General features: G+C 40.6%; 1 protein-coding gene across 6 annotated transcripts in view; it reads left to right on the top strand.

Moving 5' to 3' along the window:
- Positions 1-27,096, top strand: part of MICU3 (mitochondrial calcium uptake 3) — a 278,268-nt gene that overhangs the window by 154,408 nt on the left and 96,764 nt on the right. For all 6 annotated transcript variants that reach the window (XM_077477416.1, XM_077477411.1, XM_077477414.1 and 3 more), the window contains exons 5-6: positions 1,363-1,410; positions 5,761-5,843. In XM_077477416.1, the coding sequence (XP_077333542.1) occupies positions 1,363-1,410; positions 5,761-5,843 (131 nt within the window). The remainder of the gene's footprint in view (positions 1-1,362; positions 1,411-5,760; positions 5,844-27,096) is intronic.

Below are 27,096 nucleotides of genomic sequence, written 5' to 3'. Positions count from 1 at the left end.
CCACTGATGAAAAACTATGATGAAAATGTGAGGCAGGGACGTTTACCCATGTGAACTAGCTTCCATTTTTCATGGAGCTCCCCCTGCTTCCACTCCCAGCAAGCAAGCCACTGTATGCAACGTGACTGCCAGAACCCAGAGCAGCACTGTGCATTACAGACAGCCAGGCATCCCGAGTCCCAACGAGATTGTCCCACTCCCAAGCAGAGCAGACTGTGAGTGTGTAGTACATTAGAATTACAGCAGGCCTTAAGTCTCCCCTCAGACCACCATCTAGCACTATGTGTGCATTACACAGGCCTCCTCTGACCACTGGCCGTGGCATCCAGGGCATTGTGCATTACAGGCCATACCTCAGACAACCACCATCCAGCTCTGTGCACCACTGGCAATGGCATCCAGGGCACTGTGCATTACATTATATGGGAATAGTTTTACACAAGATACAAATAAAGGGGAAAAATAACAAAGATACACCAGTAAAGCGGACAGCCCCAAGATCTTTCATTTCATATCCATTTGATAATTGGCTGTAGTGTCGTCATGTATAAGAATAATAAAAATGACTCACCACAGATCATTAATTTTGGACTCACCGTCACTTTCTGTTATGTGGGAATCTTCCTCTCTAGAGCTGGGTGGTTCTTCTGCTGCTGCTGGTGCTGTGGTTTGTTTAAATGCTGCCACCATATTACTCCTATTGTCTGTCATAACGCTTAAGATCTTCCTCTTTCGTATGTCCAACTCGTGCAAGCATTTGTCCACACAGTGATTTAATTAAGGTGGGCTTTAGGCTAATTGTTCTCAAAAACAGAAAAGTAGCATGCACTTATAGCAAGAAATGAAGCTGTGACTCAAAGAAAAAAAGCAATATTTTTATAACGAAACCTGGTTTTACAGAGTAAAGACATCATATAACGGATAAATCTGTGTTTGTTCAAACCATAAATAATAATATGATATTAGTCTCTTTTTCACTCCAGGACTGTATAATGAGTTTTGAAATTCTAGAGAAATGCGTAAATAATGCATTATTTAACTAAACTCATTATATTTTAGTCGACTAAAATGTACTGGAGATTTCGTTGACTAAATATGACTAAAACAGAAACAATTGACTAAAATGGGACTAAAACTAAAATGCCATTTTAGTCCTAAGTCTATAACTAAATCGAAAATGCCCAAATTAACACTGGATATTAGGCCTGTGTGTACCAGGCTTTAGTATTTTATTTCAGCCTCTTTAAGCCACTCTGAGTTACAGGGTAGAAGGTGACTGCTTGTATTTTTACAGTCTATCAATATATTTCTTACTATATAAGAGAATTGAAATGATATTAATCTTCTCATTTTCTTTTATAGGAATGTTATCATATACTGAGTATCTCTTCCTTCTCTGCATACTAACAAGTAAGTGATAATCCATAGAAAATCTACAGGGATTTCTTAAACTTTGTTTCAAACATTTGTGTAATGTTGTTCCTGCCATAGTCCATGTGTGTTCTAAATGTGTGCTGCACTTCAGAAAATGTTAACTGGTTAGCTAAATTCAACCTCTTAAATACTTTTATAACGGTTACATGAATACTTCATTATATAATGTACTACACTTAAGCTGGCCATACATTATATCATTTTCTTTTTCAACTTCCTTTAGATTTACCTTCAACTATGTAGTCTAAGGGTGTACCTGACTGCAGACAAATTGAAAGTGTGATATGGTTTGGTAAAGCTAAATGAAAATTGTGTAATGTATGACCAGCCTTATGCCGCGTACACACAGTCGGGGGAATCCGTCGGAATGCGTCTTATCGGACCGTGTCGTCAGATAATCCGACTGTGTGTGGTATGCATCGGACTGATTCCGTCTGAATCTCCGTCGGACCCAATTTTCCAACATGTTGGAAATATTTCCCGACCAACTGGGCCGGTCGGACCTAATCCGATCATGTGTAGCGAATTTTGATCGGACCAAGTGCCACGCATGCTCAGATCAAATTCCTACATCAAAGCTATTGGCTACTAGCCTGAATGTAGTCCCATCGTAACAAAATTACGTCACCGCGTTATTGGCAACCTCTAAATCAGACAACTTGGCCCGACCGTGTGTATGCAACAGTTTCGGACACAATCCGTCGGACTAAATCCGACTGACAAAATCCGACGGATTTGGTTGGCAAAATCTCCGACCGTGTGTACGTGGGTTTAGGGTATCCTTGGATTTTAGATGGCAGTCACCAAATCCATTGTTTTGGCCATAATAGTCATCCTCTTGCGTGGATGAATCTCGTACTAACCAGCCACTGTCATGGGATGAATGTACGTAATATAGAGTAGGAAAATCATTCTGACTGTAAAGCATCCCATAGATTATACAATTTTCTTTCCATCCAAAACAGGTTGATGGAAAGAAAATTGCTCGATTCCCCCATTGACACACTCAATGGAATCCCTCTTGCAGTGTTGGAGTCTTCTGTGCCAGGGCAGAACACAATGATCATCACTGGCATTCATTGCATGAAAATAATCTGAATTCTGCTGGTTGTACTCATGTCGATCAAAGGATCAACTTCAGTACAATCGGCCTACCCATAGTAGGATCGAATCTTGGCTGGTCCCTGCGGAATAAGTGACCCCCCAACAAATTTAGTCCCTGTCAGTGATACCAGAGATATTCTATCCAGTGCAGTGATTTAAAGTCCAAGTGTAGTTTCCATTAAAATGAAATGGAAATGAACCCTTTTAAGAGCTGTGTGGAAGCAGCAGACTCTCTTTACTTTCTCCTGCTGAGGCAGAACTAGAACCCAGCGATCAGAAGGGAAGAAAGAGCTTTGCTAATTACATAACTCTATCTCTTAACCCCGGTAAAAGTGCCCATCTGTCATCATCCTAAGGGCTTAAGCTGGCCATACAGTGTGGAAAATGATTTGATCCCCAGCAGATTTTGTAAGGTTGCCCGCTTACAAAGAAATGAAGGGTCTATATTTTTTTATCATAGGTTTATTTTAAATGATGGATATCAGGATATCAATCAAAAATCCAGAAAAACACATAAAACAAATGCTATAAATTAAGTTGCAGTTGAATGAGTAAAATAAGTATTTGATTCCCAAGCAAAACATGACTTAGTACTTGGTGAAGAAACCCTTGTTGGTAAGCACAGAGCTATGACGTTTCTTGCAGTTGGTGACCAGGTTTGCACACATGTCGGGAGGGATTTTGGTCCTCTCTTCTTTAAAGATCTTCACTAAATCCTTAAGGTTTCTTGGCTGTCTCTTGGCACTCTAAGTTTCAGCTCCCTCCATAAGTTTTCTATAGGATTAAGTTCTGGAGACTGGTAAGGCCACTCCATCACCTTAATGTGCTTCTTCTTGAGCCACTGTTTTGTTGCATTGGCGGTATATTTGGGGTCATTGGGGGTTATTTCCGAAAGGCAAATCCACTTTGTACTACAAGTGCACTTGGAAGTGCAGTCGCTGTAAATCTGAGGGGTAGATCTGAAATGAGGGGAAACTCTGCTGATTTTATCATCCAATCATGTGCAAGCTAAAATGCTGTTTTCTTTCCTTGCAAGTCCCTCTCGGATCTACAGTGACTGCACTTGCAGCGCATTTGTAGTGCGAAGTGTATTTTCCTTTCGTAAATAACCCCCAATGTCATGCTGGAAGGCCCATCCTTGACACCTGGTGCAATACTTTTCATATAGTGTTTGTTGTAATGTTACTGGATCTGGACTGAAACTTTCATAGAAAAAAAAAGTAAAATGTCATTTTGAATTTTATGTTCTCCGACTTGAAATAATATGTAATCCTTATCTATATGTCAGCAAGGTGATTATAAGTGTTTTGTGCAAATTCTTGTCTAATTTTCCATTCAAAACTCCTGATTAATAAGCCATATACAGGATAGAAACGTCATTGCAATGTTAAAAGCAAAGGCCAAGAGTTATAACATTTCTGGAAGAACCTCGCCTTCACTTACATAGTAGAGACCACTAAGGTGTCCCTGCTAGCAATATATGTCAATAACTGCAGTGAGATATAGCTCTGGCAGAAGCTGTGAAAAGTTAGTAAATGTGGGTCAATTAGCTGATAATGTTAATAAAAAACAGTTGTAAACTAGCAAGCATGTCTTGTCATAACCAGAGAAAGCTGACAGGTATTTTTTTCAAAGAAGCGGTAGAGTTATGGCCTTTACCGTGCAAGCGATAAGATGTTCTAATACAATGCAAACATGGGACCATGAACTAGTTAATCCACAGCGCTGTCACAAACCAATATCAATTAAATTCACAATCCATGCATATACCTCTATACCAGGGGTCTCAAACTGGTGGCCTTCCAGCTGTTGTGAAACTACAAGTCCCATCATGCCTCTGCCTGTAGGCGTCAAGTCCCGTGAGGCATTGCAAGACTGACAGTTACAAGCATGCATGACTCCTACAGGCAGAGGCATGATGGGATTTGTAGTTTCGCTACAGCTGGAGGGCCACCAGTTTGAGACCCCTGCTATATACAATATCAGAAAATAGATATAGGTTATATATATATATATATATATATATATATATATATATATATATGTGTGTGTGTGTGTTTACAAGCCAATAATGTGCAAATTTGATTAGTCCCATATTCTTAAATAGTCCATAATAAAATGCTTAATAAAAAACAACAGTGCTCCAGTGCAGGTAACTTCAGTGGTTTTTGTGCTCCATGCAACACTTTGTGCTTTTATACACCCAGCAGATATTATTGACCTCGTGCTTTCCAGCACAAAAGTCAAAGTATGCTTATGGGTATTACCCTCCCAGGTCTTGGCAGGAATATTCAACTTCTTCTCCTCTCTTTTCTCCTACGCTACCCACCTCTCCCAATGTTCTATTATGATGTCCTTTGCAAACTTGCATGCCTCAAATGTCAGACAGGGGAACAAGAGTGGGAGTCCGCATAGTGTAATATCGCTATATTGAATAATTATGATTAAAAAACATAACCATTGCATTCACATCATAATTGTATAAAAAATGCAATTAGACCCAGAAGTGCAAACTTGGCGTGGGTTCCACAGGCCGGAAATGACATCACCGAAATTCCCGCCCATGGACTCATAATTTGTAAACCCTCCATTGCCTATATTCGTTATAATTTATCACTGCCTGTACTATATTTCACCCAAAGCCTTATTTAATAGATAAGGGAGTCACGGTACCAATACATCAATGTGAATTTTGCATTTATACAAAGGACTCATGATACCAATACACCAGTATGAATTTGGCTTCTTTGCAAAGAAGCCACTTTACTGATGAATTGTACATTTTTACAAAGAAGCCACATTACCAATACACCAGTATTCACTAGTACAATACCAATACAACCTGCAAGTGTTTTACATTTTTACAACAAAGCAACGGTAATGGTACACCAGTATGAATGTTACATTTTCAAAAGGAAGCTACGTTACCAATACACCAGTAAGAATTTTTCAAGATACTTTGTCATGCCACCTGAAATGCCATGAAAAATATTCATGTAAATATCATCAGTCATATTCAGAAGATAAACCACAAGTACAATAATATAATGATTTCTTATCATAAAATAATTTCTTATCTACTGTGTCATAATTCCAAGGTAATTTAAATATTTGTAGTCAAGATATCGGAATTAAAGGTAATAAGTTAAAGCTGAACTGTTTCCTTTCATATAAATATGTAGTTTTACAAGTATAAATAACACATTTATTTGGTATTTTCAGAACCTCATGCGGGTTTCAAGATTGCATTTAATATGTTTGACACAGATGGAAATCAGATGGTGGACAGAGAAGAATTTTTGGTGGTAAGCGTTTAAAAGTTTTAAGATAGTCACAACAAGCCGTGTGGCCAGCAGCAGTAAGTACATCTAAAAGCTCCCATGTGACAGTCACTATAACTATGCAATGCACAAGATCATTAAGTAAACTCGCTTCACCTTTCCTAAGTGAGACAAATCTTCCTTTATTTGTGTCTCACAGCTCCCCCTTCCAGACACTGCAGCTCACAGTGGAGGAGGGCTTGGGCAACAGAGGTAGTGCTGTCCATCCAAAAAGCAGTGGGCCTCTGGTGTGCCCAGGTGCTGATTGACAAGTTACAGGCTTTTTAATCAGCAGTAACAATGCTGATAGCAACATCTAAAATGCATTTGTCATCAAAGGCAATGTTATAGACAGTGCATGTCCGCATCTGTGCTCTGCTGCACGTTGTTGAAAATAACTCAATTTTTTTATCCATTTTAATTCGGAAGCCCATAAAGAAATTGGATACCTGCCGTCTGTTCACACACAACCTCAGATCAAGATGGCTGCAGGAAAACGAGTGTTTTGATGCTTTAAACCTCATCAGGGAGGGTCACAGTGGTTATTGTGTGGATCCAATATCTTCACTTCTTTTTCTCCACTTTCTCCTCTACTAATAAAATTGCTACAGTTGATCAATTTATGATGTCACAGTGTAGATCATTTTATAATGGCCAACATGAAAAATGAATGGATGCATGAAAAACACAAGTCAAATCATCAGACTAAACAATTTGCCAATAAAAGTATGAAAAAATAAATTCAAAGGTGTGACTCTAGCCTCTAAATTTGCTCCTCCCTCTGCTTACGCTGTCAAACCTAGCTGTCTTCCAGAGCAAAGCTTGCTGAAAAACATCTGCACTGGACATTTCCAGGAATGTCTGATGATGGTGTCCCCGCTGCCCTCATTGATGTTCCCCGCTGCCATCTGCTGGTCCCTGAATCCTGTAGTCGGGTTGAGGCCAGTGGAAAAAATCAGTGTGCAGAGGAGGAAAGACATCTGAAACGCGTGTAGTTCTTGGGATAGTAAAGTTTCTTCAACATGTTTATTTCTCAAAGACAGCGGAGTTTTGCGTAGCAGGCAGCAAGGGTGGCCCATTATTTAACCTTTACTTTGCAGGCGTAGCTTAGTTTCAATTTTTTTAAATAGCAACAGAGTTACTTTAAAAAGCCAGATTCTCCATTATACATTCAGGGCTGAAAATGTGTTTAAATATATAGTTGACCTTTAAAATATACACCTGTGCCCTCATTGATGTTCAATCATTTCAACAGTTTACACATTATCAAAGTCCTTTTTTGCTTTTAAACTAACCACATCACAGGTCCTTTTCCGTCATGTTCTAATATCAAAAGAAAATAAAATATGTTTTATGTCAGTAACTCGTGCAGATTAAAATATCCAGATGTGAAAATAGGTAATTACAGGTAAGTGCAGGAACATTAAAGGACATGCAGTTGAAGAAGGAAACGCATCCTTCATTCTCTTTTACTGTTTATTCCAAAGGAGCTGGACAGATTAATGTTTACCTGCAGCACTTGGAAAGTGTCCATTCTTTGTCTTCCTCTTTTTCCAGATAGGTAACTTCTTGATTTAGATGCATTTTACACAAGATTGTCTGTATAATCAAAGTGCAAACCTTTCCTTTCTTTCAAGTTCAAAAGAAATGGGATGCTTTGACTTTTTGAGATCAGAGAAAAAAAAAATTATTTTAAAAATTCACTGAAAGGGGTTTGAAGGAATATAATGCTAGGACGTCTTTTACAGGAATAGGTGGACAACTCAGTAAAATGTATACATTCTAGAAGAATGTGTGTCTCTATATATACTTCTGCCAGCTTCAAAGGGTACATCCAGCTTTCATTCCATGAATAGCAATGGGACTGTTTAATTGCTTGCTACTCCAAAAATAATTAATGAATTTAACGAGTATGTTGAATTAAATGGTCCACTTCCATTGACCCTAAGCTAAATATTAGTTGTCAGCACAAACTCTTGAAGGGAAACTTTTTTTGTTTGTTTTTTGGTATAGTGGAAGAGAAATAGTACCACTGTATTTTCTTTTTTGTGTTTTGAGTCCTCGTTGAAGGGATTTCCCCATACTTCCTATACCAGTTTGGATGGAAGTTGGGAGAATTATCCCCAGTGGGATCACACACAGCAAGAGGAATCTCTTCTTAATTCTATCCATATCTAAGAAAAATGTTTCAATGACAGGCTTGTCAACTTTTTTGACTTCAGCAAGAGGTTAGTCACTCTGCTAGTATACAATCTGAAAGCATGGTAAAGGCTGCTTCTATTAGAGGCTTCTGAGAGGAGCATCATGTTGCGTATAACTTCTAGATAGATGCCAGTTGTTCAAAAGTGTTACAGCCACTAAAATGAATAATTCCATGAGCAATATTACTATATACAGTACCTGGATGCTTCTCTCCTTCCAATATGATTTGCTGTAGACGTCATAGGCAAGAGGGTTAGAAAAGTCTGATTAAATAATCCAGCTAGGTTAATAGATGTTCATGCCAGATTTAACCAAGGGTCATTGCTAAAGTCTGAAGGTACCCATAAACTTTAGTTTAGTTAGTGTTCTGATTTTTCAAGTTGCGGATTTTACAGCGTCTTCAAGGTGTTTTGGCTACCTGGTCTTTTAAATGCTAATCTATTTAATAATACATTTTAGACTCCAAATGTATATTTCTTAATAGTTTGTTATAGGTGCATTGCATTCATTAAGTATTAAGACTCACTTCACTTTTTTACATTTTGTTATGTCGCAGCAGTTGTTTTGGTCACAAAAAAGCAACAGCGCTGAAAGCTGAAAATTGGCTTGGGCAGGATGGGGGGAAAGTGCCCTGTATAGAAGTGGTTAACACTTCAGTCCTGGAAGATTTGGCCGCTCAATGACCAGGCTATTGTTTGCGATACGGCCCTGCGTTACTTTAACTGACAGTTGCGCGGTTGTGCAATGCTGCACCCAAACAAAATTTACATCCTTTTTTTTCCCAAAAATGGAGCTTTCGTTTGGTGGTATTTGATCATCTCTGCGGTTTTAATTTTTTGTGCTATAAACAAAAAAGTGCGACAATTTTGAAAAAAACACAATATTTTTTGCTATAATAAATATCCCCAATTCTTTTTTAAAAAAAGCAATTTTTTTTTCTCAGTTTAGGCCAATATGTATTCTTCTACATATTTTTGTTAATACAAATTGTATATTGATTGGTTTTGTCAAAAGTTATAGCATCTACAAAATAGGGGATAGATTTATGGCATTTCTATTATTATTTTTTTACTAGTAATGGTGGCGATCTGCGATTTTTATCAAGACTGCAACATTATGGCGGACACATTGGACACTTTTGACAAATTTTTTGGACGATTGACAATTATACAGCAATCAGTGCTATAAAAATGCACTGATTATTGTATAAATCTAACTGGCAGGGAATGGGTTAACACCAGGGGGTGATCAAGGGTTTAACTTTGTTCCCTGACTGTCTGTTCTAACTGTAGGGGGGGGGGGGCTGACTATAGGAGATGACAGATTGTTGTTCCTAGCTATTAGGAACTCACGATCTGCATCACATCTCCTCACAGAACAGGGAACAGAACACACATGTCCCTGTTCTGCCTTCGTGCCCGCAATCGCGCGTGGCCAGCGGTCATCGTGACCGCCGGTCACGAGCATCGGCACCCCCACAGTGCAGCAGGCACGCATATGCCTGCTATCCCACTTAAAGGAGCCAACGTACAGCTGCGATGGTTCGCAGGATTGTGCCGACCTGCCGCGGTGGCTGGTCAGCAAGTGGTTAAGGTCGAAATGTAAAAATTTCACCAGCACACCGAGGATCTCCAAATATGGGTTCAGAGATTTTGCAGCGATCACATAGTTACAGCAGTGAGCAATGTTTTGGAGCCTCAGAGGACCCCTTCATCGTCACATGCCTGATAAAGGGGTCCTCTGAGGCTCCGAAACGTTGCTCACTGCTGTAACGTAGTGGATTTGGAGATCCTCTGTGTGCTGGTGATATTTTTTTCATTTTGACCTTAACCACTTCTACACTGGGCACTTTCCCCCCCCCCCCATGCTGCCCAAGCCAATTTTCAGCTTTCAGAGCTGTCCCTTTTTAAATGACAATTGCGCGGTCATGCTATACTGTACAGAAACTACATTTTTATAATTTTGGTCCCACAAATAGAGCTTTCTTTTGGTGGTATTTGAGCACCTCCTTCACTGATGGGCACCAATGAGGTGGCACTGATGGGCACTAATATGCAGCACTGATTGGCATTGATAGATGGCACTGAAAGGCTGCACTGATAGGTGGTACTGATGGACACTGATAGATGGCACTGGCAGGCATTACTGATGGGCACTGATTGCCATCATTTGTGGGCACAGATTGGCATCCATGGTGGCCATGAGTGGCATACCTGTTTACACTGTCAGAGGCTCTTTATCGAGATTGGTGTTGGAGTGTGTCAGACTGACACACCTCACCACCGATCGCTACGCTCCCTCACGGGCAAGCGCTGGCTAGTTATCCTGAAAAAAGTCATATGATGTCCAGTCAGGCTAGCAGAACCACCGCCCAGCCATCATTTTGCTATAGGCCAGGCATGAAGTGGTCCAACCGTTCCAGCCATGGGTCACTACAGTTGCACAACCATTTTAACAGGAATGTATGCGTTGGGATCAGTACGCTTGAAGCCTTTCCAAATCATGTCGAATCCATTTAATTTACCATAGGTAGACTCCAATCAAGGTGTAGGAACATCTTTGCAAGGATCAAGAGAAATGCGAGGCACCTGAACTATAAGTGCTGTTGCAAAGTGTCTGAATACTTATGCCAATGTGATATTTCATCTTTTTTCTTTTTAATACATTTTTACTTTATCATTATGGGGCACTGAGTGCACATTAATGAGAAAAATTATAATACACAACTGTACTATAAGGCTGCAACATAACAACATTGAAAAAAAAATGAATGGGGTCTGAATACTTTATGAATACACTGTATGCAGTTTAGTAATTTTACACTATTTTGGTATGCTCATAACATACAGAACACTTTCCTAATGACAATGAACTGGGAGCGATGTCACAATTTAGCAGGCTGAGTCAGCATGTGTTGGATTTAGGGTGATTGTTATACCAAAAATGTGCACACATTCCTGAACAGCTGACAGCTCCATGTTGGCATCTCTCCCACACACAGATATATTGACTCACAACAACCAGAAAAAGCTTTCATTTTATGTGCAGGCCAAAGACTCATCCCATTATAAACAATACAGCAGTTTAAGTGTTACTGTGAATTGCTGCATGCAAACATTCCCAAAGCTAGAAGAATTGTGTAACCCATATAAAAGAACCTCTGAACATTCTGTGGACAATGATAGGGCTTTCGATAGATCATTGTCTTCTCCCATGCATGCCCACTAGACAACATACAGTATATTGGACAACAAAACAAACCCCCCCCCAAACCCATGTTTCTTCTATGACTCATGAGCTGTATACAAGTTCCTGGGCATCCTTACAGTAAGTGACATGGCTGTTTCAGAATGTATACTGTATGTGATACTGAAATCTGATTTACATTTAGGTTGTACTCAGTCAGCGCCATTCTCTGCATTAAGTCCAGAGGGTACACCTTCTAGGCACAAAATAATTACTTCAGGTGACAGCACTGCAAAGTAGATTTCTTTTAACTAGTTAAAAAAAAACTATAAGCCAGAGTTTGTTTTTAAGGCTGCATTCATCATTTCCCAGCAATTTAGTGCAGTGAGCTACCACAAGCTAACCACAACAAGCCTAGAATTGCTATACAAATTTATCAAACCTGTCTATATCTCTGCATAAAGAAAAACACATGCTACATAAATGTTACTTCACTGGGGTTGCCCACCCTATCCATGCGTTCGGCCCTCATGCAAGGTGCATGAATTTCAATGGGGGGGGGGGGTTAAAGCACCTGATTAGAGCCAGAGGCTCTAATAGGCTTCAAAATAGATTGGGCTTGGGACGCAGAGCAGCTGCGAACTGAGCCCACCCAGTTGTGTGACAATAGCAAATGAATATTTGCTATTGTAACACTGATCCTCCTCTCAGCCAATCAGGAAGTGGGTCTTACAACCCGTCACCCAATTGGCTGAAATTTGGCTGAAATGACATTCGATCCTATTGGATGCCTAGAAGGAGGGGAGGAGATGCACGGCAGAAGCTGCCCAATACCCGCCACCTGCCTCCTCGATGGGTGTAAGTGCTGGACCTACCGGCAGACACAGCAGGCGGAGGGCGGGAGGTGACACCAGCTGCCCAGGGGGTTGGTTGCTGCCCCCCCCCCAAAAAAAAACACCAGCTTCCACTCTTACTTCATCAATGTGCCTTTTTGAAGCTCAAGAAATAGACATTATTATGTAACACAGGTATTTCTCAACTCCATTCCTCAAGGAATCATGTTTTCAGGCTTTCCATTATTTTGTACAGGTAATTTAATCATTTTCACTGCCTTAGTAATTACCACAGCTGTTTCATCTGAAGGAAATCCTGAAAACATGACCTGTTGGGGCGCCTTGAGGACTGGAGTTGAGATAAACTGATAGTTTATTTCTCTTTTAAGTTTTCCCTTAAAAGTGCATCTTTTTCTCATAGTTCCAGCAGAAGCAACATCTGCAGTTGTCAACTGTGGGACTATAACTAAAGGCAAAACCTTTTTTTTGTGTTGGATAGAGTGGAGAGGGATTTGAACCCTTTTTCAGGTTTTTATTTCTGTCTGCGCCCCCATTAAGGAGATTTACCCTCCCTATTTATCCGCTTTACCATAATCATTGAAAGTGAAGATAAAAGAAAATCACAAATTTTGGGTTGTCTCCAAAAAAGTAATGAAGGGGAAATCTTTAAATGGGGACAGTAGTTCTGGTGACCCCAAGGAAATTACCCTAATTTACAGGGGTTTACTCTTACTTCCTGTTTGGCTATTGGACAGGAAGGGAAGGGAAATTTTCACAATGGGACATAGATGGCAAAACAAATCTGATGGGGGATTAGCAATTACTGTATTTATCGGCGTATAATGCGCACTTTTCCCCCTTAAAATAGGGGCAAATTGTGTGTGCATGTTATACGCCGATATAGGCTGCCACCGAGGGGAAGGAGGGGATGTGGCTGCCAAAATAGGGACGGATATCCTGTGTACTCGGCTCGGCTCACAGTCATGATCAGTCCTGCCCCCAAGTTTGCAGATGGACACTGATCAAGCTGCAGTGAGGAGCAATACTGCAGAGGGGCACTGATTAGACTGCAGAGGGGCACTGATTAGGCTGCAGAGGGGCACTGATTAGACTGCAGGTGGGCACAGATCAGGCTGCAAATGGGCACTGATTAGACTGCAGGTGGGCACAGATCAGGCTGCAGATGGGCACAGATCAGGTTGCATTGATGCTCCCTGACCATTATTTTACTTCAAAGTGGTTTATTTAAAAAAAAAAAAAAAAAATTTTTCCTGAAACTTCCCTCTTAAATTGGGGTGTGTGTTATACACCGATAAATACAGTATTTTTTATGCTCAAGACTTCCTAGCACGATCATATACCATCTATATATCCTATAGTGGAGAACCCAATTCCCACTGTAAGTTTGGATAGTTACCAAGTATATTTAGCCCTAATATAGAAATCTAAGCGCTACGTAAGACATACATACTTACAGCTAATTTCTGCAAATACAGCCTTTTGGCTAAGATCAAGTGTAGTATCTGTTCTTATCAGTTGCCAAAGGAGGCGCTGTTCCATCCCTATTCGAGAGGGTTTGGGCAGCGCTCTCCGATGGCGTAATTTGCATCCGGAAGGACGGTTTCGGTAAGGGGCCACGTCGTGCCACCCGACAGTAAACTGGGGGCCGATGTATGGTCGAGTCTGAGCCGTCTGGAAGGATGCTCCTGGTGAGGATGGGGGCTGCCTGGTCTGATCCAGAGGGTCGGGTACCTGGCCTTCTGGCCTGGATTGGGGTAGTTCTAGCCCCGGACAGTTTTTCGGGAGAAAAAACGGACTGCTCCCTAGGTAGGGGGGGGAGGAGCGGTTAGTACTTCCCGAATGTAATTAGGAAGGAGTGACGGGAGCGACGGTGGAGCCTGATGGTAAAGGGCTCTCACCAAGCTTCCTGATCTTCATGCCTTCCTGTCTGGGGTGGGGGCTGCTGTGGTCCGGACCGTGGGTCAGGGCGGTCTTGAAAGCCTATGGAGTATGTGCCCCTGGAGTGGCAGTCCAGGGGTGCCTAAGAATCACAGTGAGTGAGGGTCACTTTGATTTTGGGCACCAAGGTCACTGCACCATAACACGCTTTTTTAGCACCTGCCTCTTGGGCCGGGCCTTTTGGCTGGGACCAGAGGAATCTTTTATTCCTGGCCGGAGGGCCTGGTCGTTGTTTTACACAACGACCACTTTTTCACTCTCCTCTCCACTATCCCTTCCCCACTTTTTATTTATTTTCAGTGTGTGTTTTGTCACGTCTTGTTTTGTCACTTTGCACGTTTGCTGAGATGAGTAGGGTCACAGGTCCTAGGGCCTGTCCTGAAAGTCTGGGGAGGGGGTGGACATGGCCTTCTGGCTTAGTTCGCCCTCTTCCTTAGGGTTGGGGTCTCCCTTCGGGGGAGCCTCACCTAGTATTTGGGTGGGTCTGTTTAGGCAGACCTTCCAAAGAACGGGGTCTGACTGGTCTCGGCCAGGAAGACCAAGTTTTAAGTGTCCTTGTCCCTGTCAGGAGCCTAACGCCCCGGGGGATTCAGGACAAGGTCCTCTGATTTTAGAGGACTTGTGTACCCGTCTGCACTTTTTTGTGTCACTCTTTATGTGTGTGCACATTTTTTATGCACCAGGTGAAGTTTTTTGGAGTGTGTTTTGCACGCCACAGGCTTTCAAAAGAAGAAAACAGATGTCAATAAATAAAGAAAAGTATGAATGCGTGATGACAATACATGCTAGGTAATTAAGTCACCATATGGCCAGATGTTTTTGTTGTTGCAGTCTTGAACAAAATGTAACTTAAGGATAGTCTGGAATTCATTGGTTAACTTCCGTAGTGAATAAAAAAATAAATGGGGAGGTAAGTAGCCCCACAAAGAGATCCAATAAAAAAAATAAAAATAAAATCAATCTCTCAAACGAGGAGGAAAAGAAGAAAATACCTTACTTTTGAATAAAAATGAGTGCCACAATATATAAGAGATTGGCTAGAGACAGACTTATCCAGTTTAAAATCCTGCATAGAGTATACTACACCCCAGCCAGACTGGCTAGAATTTACGGTACGGGTGCGGGGGGGGTGCTGGCATTGTACAGCAGACCGAGCTGACTTTGATCATGTGTTTTGGCAGTGCCCGCAGATTGAGGAGTTCTGGAAGGGAGTGACACAAGTTATACAATCTGTACTTTCGGTGCCGATTCTAGTCACAGTCGCGGCATGTTTGCTCGGACTGGTGGAGGAGTTGGCACCTCGAAAGGCGCAGAGGACTCTGATCTCTCTGGCGTTATTTTATGCACGTAAAGCTATCCTGTTATGTTAGAAGAAACCTGAACCTCCTACGGTTTCTTATTGGAAAGGTTTAATTAATAAAGCTTTGCCGTTATACAAAGCCACTTATCTCAGTAGAGGGTGTCCTAATAAATTTGAGAGGGTGTGGCGGTGTTGGCTTGATACCGCAGATACTGTGAATTAATCGCTAGGCGGGAGGTGAACTCCTTGAGAGTCGGGTGAGGGGTGGGGCAGGGAGTTGCTATACTTGGGTTGGTTTCCATCCCCATCTCGGGTATTTAAATAATCAGTAACGGTATAAGCTATGTTTTTTATATGTGAGATACTGTCGTGACCATAGACTGAGCTAAGAAGTTGAACGGAGGGCTGCACAGGAGGGAGTTTTGTTGGGCGGAGGGGAGGGAGAGGGTGGGAAGGGCGGGGGGGGGGAGGTCTGGGGTTTTTGGGACCTTTTTGTATGTTTGTATGTTATCTATGTGTTGAAAAAAACTTCAATAAAAATGTTCTTTTTAAAAAAAAAAACAATATATAAGAGATTCAGGTGTCTTCAATCCAATAAATGAACAAATCAGAAGTCAAAAATAATATAAATATATCACAAAATACGTTTATTCAAATGACTATACCCCATAAACCCCAACCCACAATTAAAATAAATTCAAATAAAAAAAACACATGTCCACATCTCCTGGAAGGAGCCAGTATGCGGTAACATGAACCCAGTAGTAAATTAATAACAAAACAGTCTGGGATACTTTAAGAGCCGGTTCACACTGCGGGCGATGCGAGGCGACACGACTCGCCTCGCCGCGCTCTCGCAAGTCGCCCCCGTTCTGTACAATGGAACCGTTCTGAGAGGAGCGACTCGAGTCGCTCCGACTCAGAAAAAAGGTTCCTGTACTACTTCTGGGCGACCTGGGGGCGACTTGCATTGACTTCTATTCAGAAGTCATCTGCAAGTTGCCGCTGAGGTCGCGGCAGGTCGCTGCGAGGCAAGTCGGTGTCGCCTCGCATCGCCTGCAGTGTGAACCGGCCCTAACTCTTTTTTTTTCCACTGATGACGGTACATCACTTGCGGTACTATGATTCCTGTTTGTCTCTCAAAATGATAGCATTAAATAAATTTCCTCAAACGATCCTTCAGTGGCTACTTGAACTGAGCAGATACATTGCCTGCACACTTATTATCTATGCAATGCCATGCAAAAATTCAACACTATATGGTCTTGTTGGTCATTTGGGTTGATGAATTATCCTGTTTAAAATACTTTGTAGTGATTTATCCAGTCTCTATTATCTGCGAGATGTTGCTGTCTTATATTCTGTCAAAGAAGGGTCTGTACTTCCTATATTTTTTTCTGTTGTAGTTAGTAACGTAATCGTAACCAAGCGTTTGTAAACATGTAATAAAAAAAACTTAAAAAACAAAAAAAACAACTATGCAAATGAAAAAAGGAGGGGTCTTTTTAGGCACAATTACAGAAACTATTGAAAATTTTAAAAGATATAATTTTATTTACATATATAACAATAAGTTTATAGACATCTTAAAAAAGTCATAAACAATCACAAATTCATCCAGGAGATGTTACCGCTCTTATACTATAGCCATAATATACTTAATAGTAGGTAGAAACAGTTCTCTTGATCATTGTACAATCCAAGATATAGTATATGGGCGAAATTGCGGAACATCAACAGTGATGAGATGCTGGTGCTATACTCATGCTCGACATGTTTCGTGTGTCTTCATGCTTCTTCCGGAGCTAGTTATGACTAGTTAAACACAAACAACAACAAAGAATTTTTATGAAAAAAATTATCAAAAAATATAAAAAATTATTACAATGTATATAATATTATGAAACATGAAATAGAAAATGCAATTTGAAAAGTCTGGTCTAAAGTGACATGACGGCGCAGAAGGGAGGCAGTTTATAGAGGTCACCATGGGGACGCACGTTACATAATATAAAAATATTTAAAAAGAACAAAAAAACAACTAAATAGTCCTTAGAATAAAAACATTCTAAATAGACACATCGCATCCAGTCTGTATAATGGACACTCAATGTAGTAATCTATGCTAAAGGTTAAAAAAAAAACAATTCAAAAATAATATGGAACAACTGCTTGTTGCTTTCTAACCAGGTACAGTGTAGTCTAAGCCTCTATTGGTACAAATCGGAGGACTTTAATCCACTTTTAGGAAATCCCTGAAAACTCATCTCTTCAGGAAAGCATATTCTTCTTTCCGCTAATAACTGAATCTTCTATTTTTCCCATCAGTTCATGCCTCACATTTGTTACCTTTTGTTCCACCAGTCCCTCCCTATTAGATTGTAAGCTCCCAGGAGCAGCACCCTCCTAAAGCCTAGTACGCACAGGCTGAATCTCGGACACTATTGATATTTGGCCCGTGTGTATGGCAGCCGATCCAACAGAAGCCACCCATGACCTTAAAAAGGTCTGCCGACCAACTCCCGATCAGTTTTCTCAGACAATGTCGCCCCCCTATTAGAACACAGTATCACAACAGGGGAGATCACTGTTCTAACATCGAATTGTTAGTACAGCTGCTCCGACCTAATACTAGTAGTCTGTAGGAGTCTTTACCCTCTTGTATTAAATTGTATCGTTACTGTATTTTCTCCCTGTATTGTAAATAGCTGCGCAAATTGTTGGCCCTATGTAAATCCTGAATAATAATAAATAAAGTAAATCTACAAACGTAATCAAAATTTAGAAGTAAGCCGGCAATACAAGTATATGTAGCACATGAACTGGCACATACTGATGGGATGTTTGTTCTTGAAGGAACAGATTCCAAGGAAGTTTGACCGCTCCCACATTGTGCATGTGACCATGCATTTATATTTTAAATCATAAATCTTTGTAAATGTGCTCAATGCAACACACAGTTGAGTAACACTTATGTCAGGCCTCTACAAGGAGTATTGCTCAACCCTTATAGTATATACCTTATAAGACTAAAACCACACACACCAGCATGATAGAATCCTCCTCATTGCAATGAAACTGCATACAGTAATAAATAACAGTCAAGACTTCTGCAGTGAATCTATAATGGATAATTTATCTTGCTAGAACTGCAGCAGAAAATCCATTAGTCCCAATAGCATATAGTGGAAGGCTGCATATTGAAAACATGGCAATATACAGAATGACCAAACGTGCAAGAGTTGTTGTCGGTAAAGACTCCTCTATAGAAAAAGTAAATAGCCCCAAATAAATCATGCCAGAGTAAGTCAGCTCAAAATACTTCAACCCACTAAAAGGTTCTGTGGCCAAAAATGATGTTGCTTTCGCTCCACATATTTTCCAATTAGCATAGAATTGTCTCAAGAAGTTTGGCTATGGGTATGGTGAACAGCCCCAGCTAGCCATGATTGCCCAGATAGTAACTTTTGTTTTTTAGACATGAAACCAGTCACAAAGATTGTGTCCAATTACTGTAACAAACCTGACTATTCTGCAGGTGAAATACTGTGAAATGTTCCTTTAAATCAGAGCCTTTTGGGGTTCCCATATTTCAAAACTATACTTCATTCCCCCTAGAAGTGAATATAGTGCCGGAATAGTAAGTCAGGTAAAACATACGTGCGGAGAATGGAAATGTCTTTCTTTGGAAAGGATCAAGGTTGTGATGGGACTGTAACCTGGCAACGACCTGAAGATGGCTGGTTGTTGGTTTAGTAAACTTTTCTTGCTCCAGCATTTGTTGTGATACATAAAGCACATTTCTGGAATTCTATCAACTCATACTTACATTGTAAAGTGATGGTTTCAGGAACCTCTCTCTAAACTACAACCTCCTATGAAAGCATCAAGAAAGTTTCTTTTTTTTAACATTCCTCACAATGTTCGCTATCCATCAGTCTCCATCAAATGATCCTTTTATTTTTGTTTTAGCAGAGTTCATTAACTACCTGCAAGCCTTTTTTTTTTGTCATCCTCCATGTCTGAGGCTTTGGCTCTGAATTGTTCAGGTTGTGATTACCTGTCTTTCTCTCGGCTCTTTAAAGTTCTTGTATTACACACAGGCATCAGTAATAGTGTTTAGGTCACTGTTGCGTGATCTAGATGTAGCCAATTTAGTTTCACTCAGACGTAGCCACTGTTTTTTCTTTATACATCCCTTTAGGCACCATCACTCTAAAGGTGACAGTAAAGGCTTAGTAAATCTAAACTGGGTGCAAAAAGCTATATTGTAGCTGAATGACATTTAATCCCACATATTTACTTGTGTACTGGCATTTTATAAATTTTTAAAGTTTATATACATTCTAACAATGAACTTATCTTTTTTTTTTGCCCCCTTTCGGTCTGATAAATTTGCTAGTGATATTGTTTTGTTATATTTGTTTAAAACGGCATCTGTAGGTCCTGCCACAAATCCAGTGCTGTCCTGCATCTTGTGTACTCCTCCGTTTATCTCAAACAATGCAATGAACCATATCTTGTTCTCCTCTGTAAGCTAGAGAAACCTCCCCTTATGTTATGGAAATAAGGAAATGGGGAGGCTTCCTTTAGTCCAGGGAAATGCAATTAGCGGACCTCCAGCTGTTGTAAAACTACAAGTCCCATCGTGCCTCCTGCCTCTGGGTGTCATGCCTGTGGCTGTCAGTCTTGCTAGGCCTCATGGGACTTGTAGTTCTGCAACAGCTGGAGGTCCACTAATTGCATATCCCTGCTTTAGTCTTAAATTATTTCTTGCACTAGGATGACCGTGTTGCTCCAATATATCAAGGATTGTTACCTTAGAACAGGAAGTGTGTTACTAGTGTTTTACTATCACTATCCGTTGAAAATAAAGGAGAAAAAAACCACAGAAATAAAATGTAGCCACCACATCCAATGACTTGTAAGCTGCATTATGATATATTATATCAAGTTTGTTTGGCTGATTCTATGTGAATATATCCATTCTGCATGCCTTACATGCCTTGGATTTTCAATAATCAAATGCCATCAGTTCCTCTCATAATCCAATAATTATGCATAAGCATTTCCAAGCATTCCATAATGAAATAGAACATTGGTTTTTAAGGAAACCTTTGTTTTGAAATCTCTGTGGGCTCTTTATCAAAGAGCAAGTGACTTGTTCTACACTCTAAATCCTTCCTTTCAAAGATCTACACTTTGTTTTGAACTTCAGCTTATTTTACATTTTCAAAATTAAAGCGGAACTTGTGTCAAAAATGCAAATTTCGCAAAAATTTGTGATACAAGTAAATACACAGAGCTTGGTTTACTTATGTGTTTAATCAGGTAAAGTACCAACAAACAACCTGTGTTCATTTCACACATCCAGTCATCGGCAAGAAAGACTCTATTGCACATGATTGGCATTTGTGTTTTATTTATTTAGTTACCGTATTTATTGGCGTAAAACACGCACAGGTGTTTAACACACATTTATTTTAAGAGGAAGTTTGAGGGAAAAAAACTTACATTTTAAATAAGGAACTTTAAAGCAAAATAAGGGTCAGTGCCCATCTGCAGCCTCGCCATTGCCTTCAATGCAGCCTGATCAATGCCCATCTGTAGCCTCACAAGTGCCATCAATGCAGTCTCATCAGTTCACATCAATGCAGCAGCCTCACCTTTGCCATTAATGCAGCAGCTTCACCACTGCCAATAATGCAGCAGCCTCGCCATTGCCATCAATGCAGCAGCATCACCATTGCCATCAGTGCAGCAGCCTTACCGTTGCATTCAATGCAGCCCGATTGATGTCCATCTGCAGCCTAGAGGGGACAGGGAGAGGGGCAGGATGGGAGCCGACAGATTACATACAGTGAGAATCTCCTATGATAGACAGAACAGTGGTCCAATGGCAGCCCAGGAGACAGGAAATCCTATTACAGAGGCTGCCAAGTAAACAGGAGATTCTCACTGTATGTAATCTGACAGCGATCGTCCCACCCCCCCTCCCTGTCCCCTCCGAGGTAGCTAAAATTGAAGTATGGGTGTATAACACGCACACGCTATTTGCACCCGATTTTCAGGGTGAAAACGTGAGTGTTATACGCCAATAAACACAGTATTTATTTCAGCTGCTTCTATTGTACCATCATTTTACATATTATATTATACATATATATTTACATTCTATATTGTGCCATGTCTGCAGTCTCTGACCATCCCTTGTGCCATGTCTGCAGTCTCTGGTCATCCTTTGTGCCACGTCCACAGTCTCTGACCGCCTCTTGTGCCATGTCCGCCGTCTCTGATCGTCTTTTTTGCCATGTCTACAGTCTCTGATTGTCTTTTGTGCCGTGTTTGCAGTCTCTGGTCATCCCTTGTGCAGTGGCTGCAGTTTCTGATCATCTTTTGTGCCATGTCTGCAGTTTCTGTGGACTGTGATGTAAAAGCAAGCTCTATGGACTCTTGTGTAAGAAGAGGACTGTGGTGACCAGAGACTCCCTTCCATCAGAGTTTCCCTTTACACCAGAGTCTCTGACCTTCCCTTGTGCCATATCTGCAGTCTCTGTTCATCCCTTGTGCCATGTCCTTAGTCTCTGATCTTCTCTTGTGCCATGTCCAACATCTCTGACCATCCCTTGTGCCGTGTCTGCAATCTCTGGTCATCCTTTATGCTATGTCCGCAATTTCTGACCATCTATTGTGCCATGTCCATAGTCTCTGATCTTCTCTTGTGCCATGTTTGCAGTCTCTGACCATCCCTTGTGCCATGTCTGCAGTCTCTGGTCATCCCTTGTGCCATGTCCACAGTCTCTAAACATCTCTTGTGCCATGTCTGCAGTCTCTGATCATCTCTTTTTCCATGTCTGCAGTCTCTGATTGTTTCTTGTGCCATGTCTGCAGTCTCTGGTCATCCCTTGTGCAGTGGCCGCAGTCTCAGATAATCTCTTGTGCCATGTCTGCAGTCTCTGTGGACTGTTATGTAAGAGGAAGCTCTATGGACTCTTGTGTAATGAGGGGGCTGTGGAGACCAGAGACTCCCTTACATCAGAGTTTCCCATTACACTAGAGTCCTCAGAGTTCTCCTATACGTCAGGGTCAACAGAGTTCCTCCTTACACTGTAAAGGAGAATCTTGTGTTGGGTTATATTAACCTGAACTTCATGTAAATGGTGAAATTGTTTTTGCCTTTTGGTATACCTTAAACACATCGCTAATCACACTACAGTTACATGTTTGTAGCTTAAAGGGTAAGCTCACCTTTACAAAAAAATCTGTAAGGTAAACTTACACAGGACCCCTACCTCGCCCCCAACTCCCCCCCGCCTCCTGGCCCCACTGACCTGCATAGCGACGATCGCCTGTTCTGAGCCCCAGTAAAGCCGCCTCACGGCTCTGAGGCTTAGAAATCCCCTGAGCTTAATCTCCTAAATGTACCCCATCAGGAGGTACGTTTAGGAGCATTCTAATTGGTCAGCACCATCATATGGGTGGCGCGCACCAATCAGAAGCTGCATAGCCTGTGTAAGTTCACCTTACAGATTTTTCTGTAAAGGTGAACTTACACTTTAAATATTGATATTTGCACTGTTTTGTGTGGAAAAACAGTGCATTTTATGTACTTTTTTGAAGTGTCAGTAAAAAATGTTGGCTCTGTTTGTAAATTTCATGATTTTTGCCAGTAAAAAAAATTGTCGCAGTTTGTAAATTTTGGGCATCCTGTCAATAAATGTAACTTTGGGGGATTGGCAGCACTGCACCCCAGCAAAGTGCCCCCCTCCCCCTGCAATGTGTCCCAGGCTCTGCTTGCTGGTCCGGGACTGGCATAGCGGGTGTGCCGGATAGAGGGGAGGGAGAAGAGTGGACACACATCATCTCTACTCCCCTTCTTGTTCCTGACCTGAAAGCAACATTCACAGTTGCCCTGGCCATCAAGGCCGGAAAAGAATGTCATGCAATATGATCTGCACTGCATTACATTTATTACTGAATGCATGGTAACAGTGATGATGTAAAATCAGCAGGCAAATAAAGTGGATGCCATATGGGGGTGGGGGTTTGCATTGTGGAAGGGAGGGAAGGGGATGGCAAGAGGAGGGCACCAAAATGCATGTAGACAAAAATCCTTTCACCAGCCCTGCCCTCACTGCAACATTAGACATTGAGAACTCTGTGGGGCACCTTAGGCTCCACACTATAGGCAGCATTTTATGAATGAACTGTACAGTGTAGGCCAGGGACTGCTTACCCCTGCAGTGTATAATGTAAATCAATTAGAAATATCTGCTTTCCATTTTAAATCTACCCATTAGTGACTTGTCATGTTACAAGAGGCTGATAAGAACTTCTTTCAAGTCACCTGAGGTTGCTAGAGACCACCCAGTGCTATAACTTAACATGAGCAAGCTTTCTTACATGCCAGTAAATTGAGACCAAGCTCTGAATCCCAAGCTGGTGCACTGTGTTGATCAATGGCAACTTTATTGGTCTACATTGTCCACATTTGTGAGGATTCTTCAAGTACACAACCAACTGTGGGACTCTAGTGTATAGTACTTGCAACACATATACATGTGTCTTGACACACTGCCTGGGAATCAGCAAGGTAATGATATGTATAGCACCAGGACAGGAGTCTTCCAGGCACAGAAAATCTTAATCATTTAATTGAATTGTGCTGACAGTATGAAAAGAGATCTGTAGGTATGCTTGGTGCCTTCTCTGCAGACAAATGACACGGTGTAGAGAGGTGATATTTGAGAGTTGCTGGTTCTTAGTGGACTGTTTCCCTAGATTAACACAGGTTCTTACAGAGTAGACTATTGATAAAGACAAAATGCAATACAGCTGACAGGAAGTCAGAAGTCACATTTACTTTGCACATTGTCATACAGCGAGAGTTTAGTCCCTATGTACAACCAGCATTATGTAAGCAGAGGTCCCATGGGATTTATTAATTCTAGTATAATAACTAAACAAGGGTAATAAATAAGGCATATCTTAATAATTAGATCTGCTGTAATAGAATTAATCAGGTTTTAGAATCCATCTTCCAACAGTTTACCCAGTTCACAGTAGTTTGTTGTGATAAGTGAATTTTCACACCTTGGACATTTGTTACAATGTTTTTTTTATTGTTAGAAATTAAAAAATAATGCTCTGTGTAGGGTCCACTTGCCACCCTTTTTTTTTTGTCCCATTTAGAAAGTTATCCAGACGAAAAAATTAATTAGAAAAAAAAAGAATTAAAAATGACTATTATTACAATTGTTGTGTGTTCTTTTGTGGTTACTCTACAAATGTTTTATTTCATTGGTTGCATTATGAGACTCCCATGTTACCAATCTAAAACTAAGAAAAAAAACGGGCTGGACATATACTTTAGATAAATTGTATGCTAGACCAAATGAGCATTTATCTAAGAACTAGGAACTTTATGATGGATGGTTGAGAATTAGGAAATAGAGTAAGTTCTCACTGTTGGAATGATAACATATTTTGCTTTGGTCCACCCTTTCCTCAGCATTTTTTGTACAAGTATAGTAGTGGCCTTTGTGAGTATCAGCAGGAGCAGATGGTGACCAAACTGATGGCGAGAAGTAATATGGGCCTGCTCTGTTGGCCACTGTATTTTCTCCTACAGACAAGCGTCATGGCATCTATTATGCTATGTTTCCATGTGTGTGCCTGGCTGAACTTTTGCTTACAGATTACAGACTGTAATAGCAAAGAGATGCATAAAAGATCTAACAATCTTTCCTTAAAAATCTGTTCATATATATCATCGCCAGATATTAAATTTTGACATTTCCAGAATTTTTTGTGCTGCAAACGTTAATGAATATTTCTGTTATATAGCAGTTACAGATTACAGTTTTGCTTTTGGGATTTCAACAACAAATAAAAACAGACTTTAAAGCCAAAACTCCTAATAAATAGAAAATAAAAAATTATCAAACACTCTTGCAGCCTAAAGCAGAAAACTGCTACTACAAACCACTTCTAATAAATATCTACCTTATAGGGCTGCCAAATAAAAATAAATAATATAAATAATCAAATAAAAGAAGAAAGAAAAAATTGAGAAAACTATATGACTCTTATATAGCCAACCTCTTAGCAAACTTAGAACTTTTTATTACGAAAGGATACATACACAAAACTCCACAGATTAAAATCAAGGTATACCTTGATTACAGGGGCGGCCCATCCATTAGGGGAACCACCCCTTCTCTCTTCTCCACCCCCTATATGCAGTGGATAAATTCATTCTTAGCATGAATCTATTCACGGCGGCTGCCCCCCCTATTCATGTGTCCGGTCCCTTTTGCGTCCTCGGGCACATGAATTACAGTGGCGGGGTATATTTTTTGAAGCACCTTATTAGAGCCATAGGCTCCAATAGGCTTCAAAATAGCATGGGCTCGGGTTGCAGAGCATGCGACCTGGAGCCCACCCAGGTGTGTTGCATCAGCGATTGAATATTTGCTGTTGAAATACTGATCCTCCTCCCGGCCAAACGGGAAGCAGGTATAAAACCTGTTTCCCGATTGGCCACAACGTCAGGTGATCCTATTGGACGCTTAGCGCCGGGAGGAGCAGAGAGGAGATGCCACGCACTGCCGAGAGGACTCCAGGAGAGAACACCGGAGGCCACCACACTGGAAGATGTCCACAGCAGCTCCGACTGCCCGCATCTACGGTAAGGACAGTGGGTGGTGGAGGGGGGTGTTAGTGTCATGCACTGCCAGTTGTGCTAGTGATGCTCGGGGGGGGTTGTTTGCCGCCCCTCCCCAAAAAAAAACACCAGCCGCCACTGCTTGATTAAAAACAAAACATCCCACAAGATGATCAGTTGAGAAATGTATGAATACATCCTAAACTATAAATATGCATGTACACTTATCCTATTACTTCTTTTTGTCCTTTCAAAGTAAGTTGACACATATATATATAGTTTAGGATATATTCATGCATCTTCCACTTGAAGAATCATCTTGAGGGATGCTTTTTGTTTTTGATAGGCATGCCTTGATTTTAATTTGTGTCGGTAATAAAAAGTTGTGTGATTGTTAAGAAGTTGGCCGCATAACAGTTTTTTATTATATATATATATATATATATATATATATATATATATATATATATATATATATATATAGATATATATATATATATATATATATATATATATATATAATTTTTTTTTTTTCTCTCTTTTTTTTTTTTACTTGAACTTCAGTGGCAGCCCTATAAGATAGATATTTCTCAGAAGTGCTTTGTAATAGTAGTCTGGTCTTCCCAGAATCTCTAACTACCTATCCCAGTCTTTGGCTCATTTTATCCCTCTTTACAGTGTGCACAGAACCTGAGGTCAAATTACATGCATTTGGAATATGGCACCTCCCAGAGTTTTTGATGTAAAACAGTTTGAGACAGTATGTTAAATTGTTCTAAACTATGTCCCTATTGAAATATACCCTTTTATTTCCACTTTGGGAGTATGAGTTAATTTAAAAAAAAAAATTTTTGTACTACACGGACTTTTGACAACCAAGGAGATGCGAGGGGTATGGTATTTCATAGAACAGTGCATATTAGAATTTCTATATAGTTCCAACAGAACTTTTCATGTGGCACTTATTCTAAAAGACTTGAGTTACCTCATTACCATGGCCAAACTAGTTCTCTTTAGAACAAAGTGAGATCGATAGGAGTAGGAAGCAGCAATAATATTTGCAGTTTTACCACTTTTGTGGTAAAAAAAAAA

Source organism: Lithobates pipiens, unplaced genomic scaffold (genome assembly GCF_037356315.1).
Source record: "Lithobates pipiens isolate NorthernLeopardFrog02 unplaced genomic scaffold, aLitPip1_a1.2 Scaffold_13, whole genome shotgun sequence".
Lineage (NCBI taxonomy): Eukaryota > Metazoa > Chordata > Amphibia > Anura > Ranidae > Lithobates > Lithobates pipiens.
Note: the sequence above shows the minus strand (reverse complement) of the source record. Positions and strands in the feature narration are given on the sequence as shown.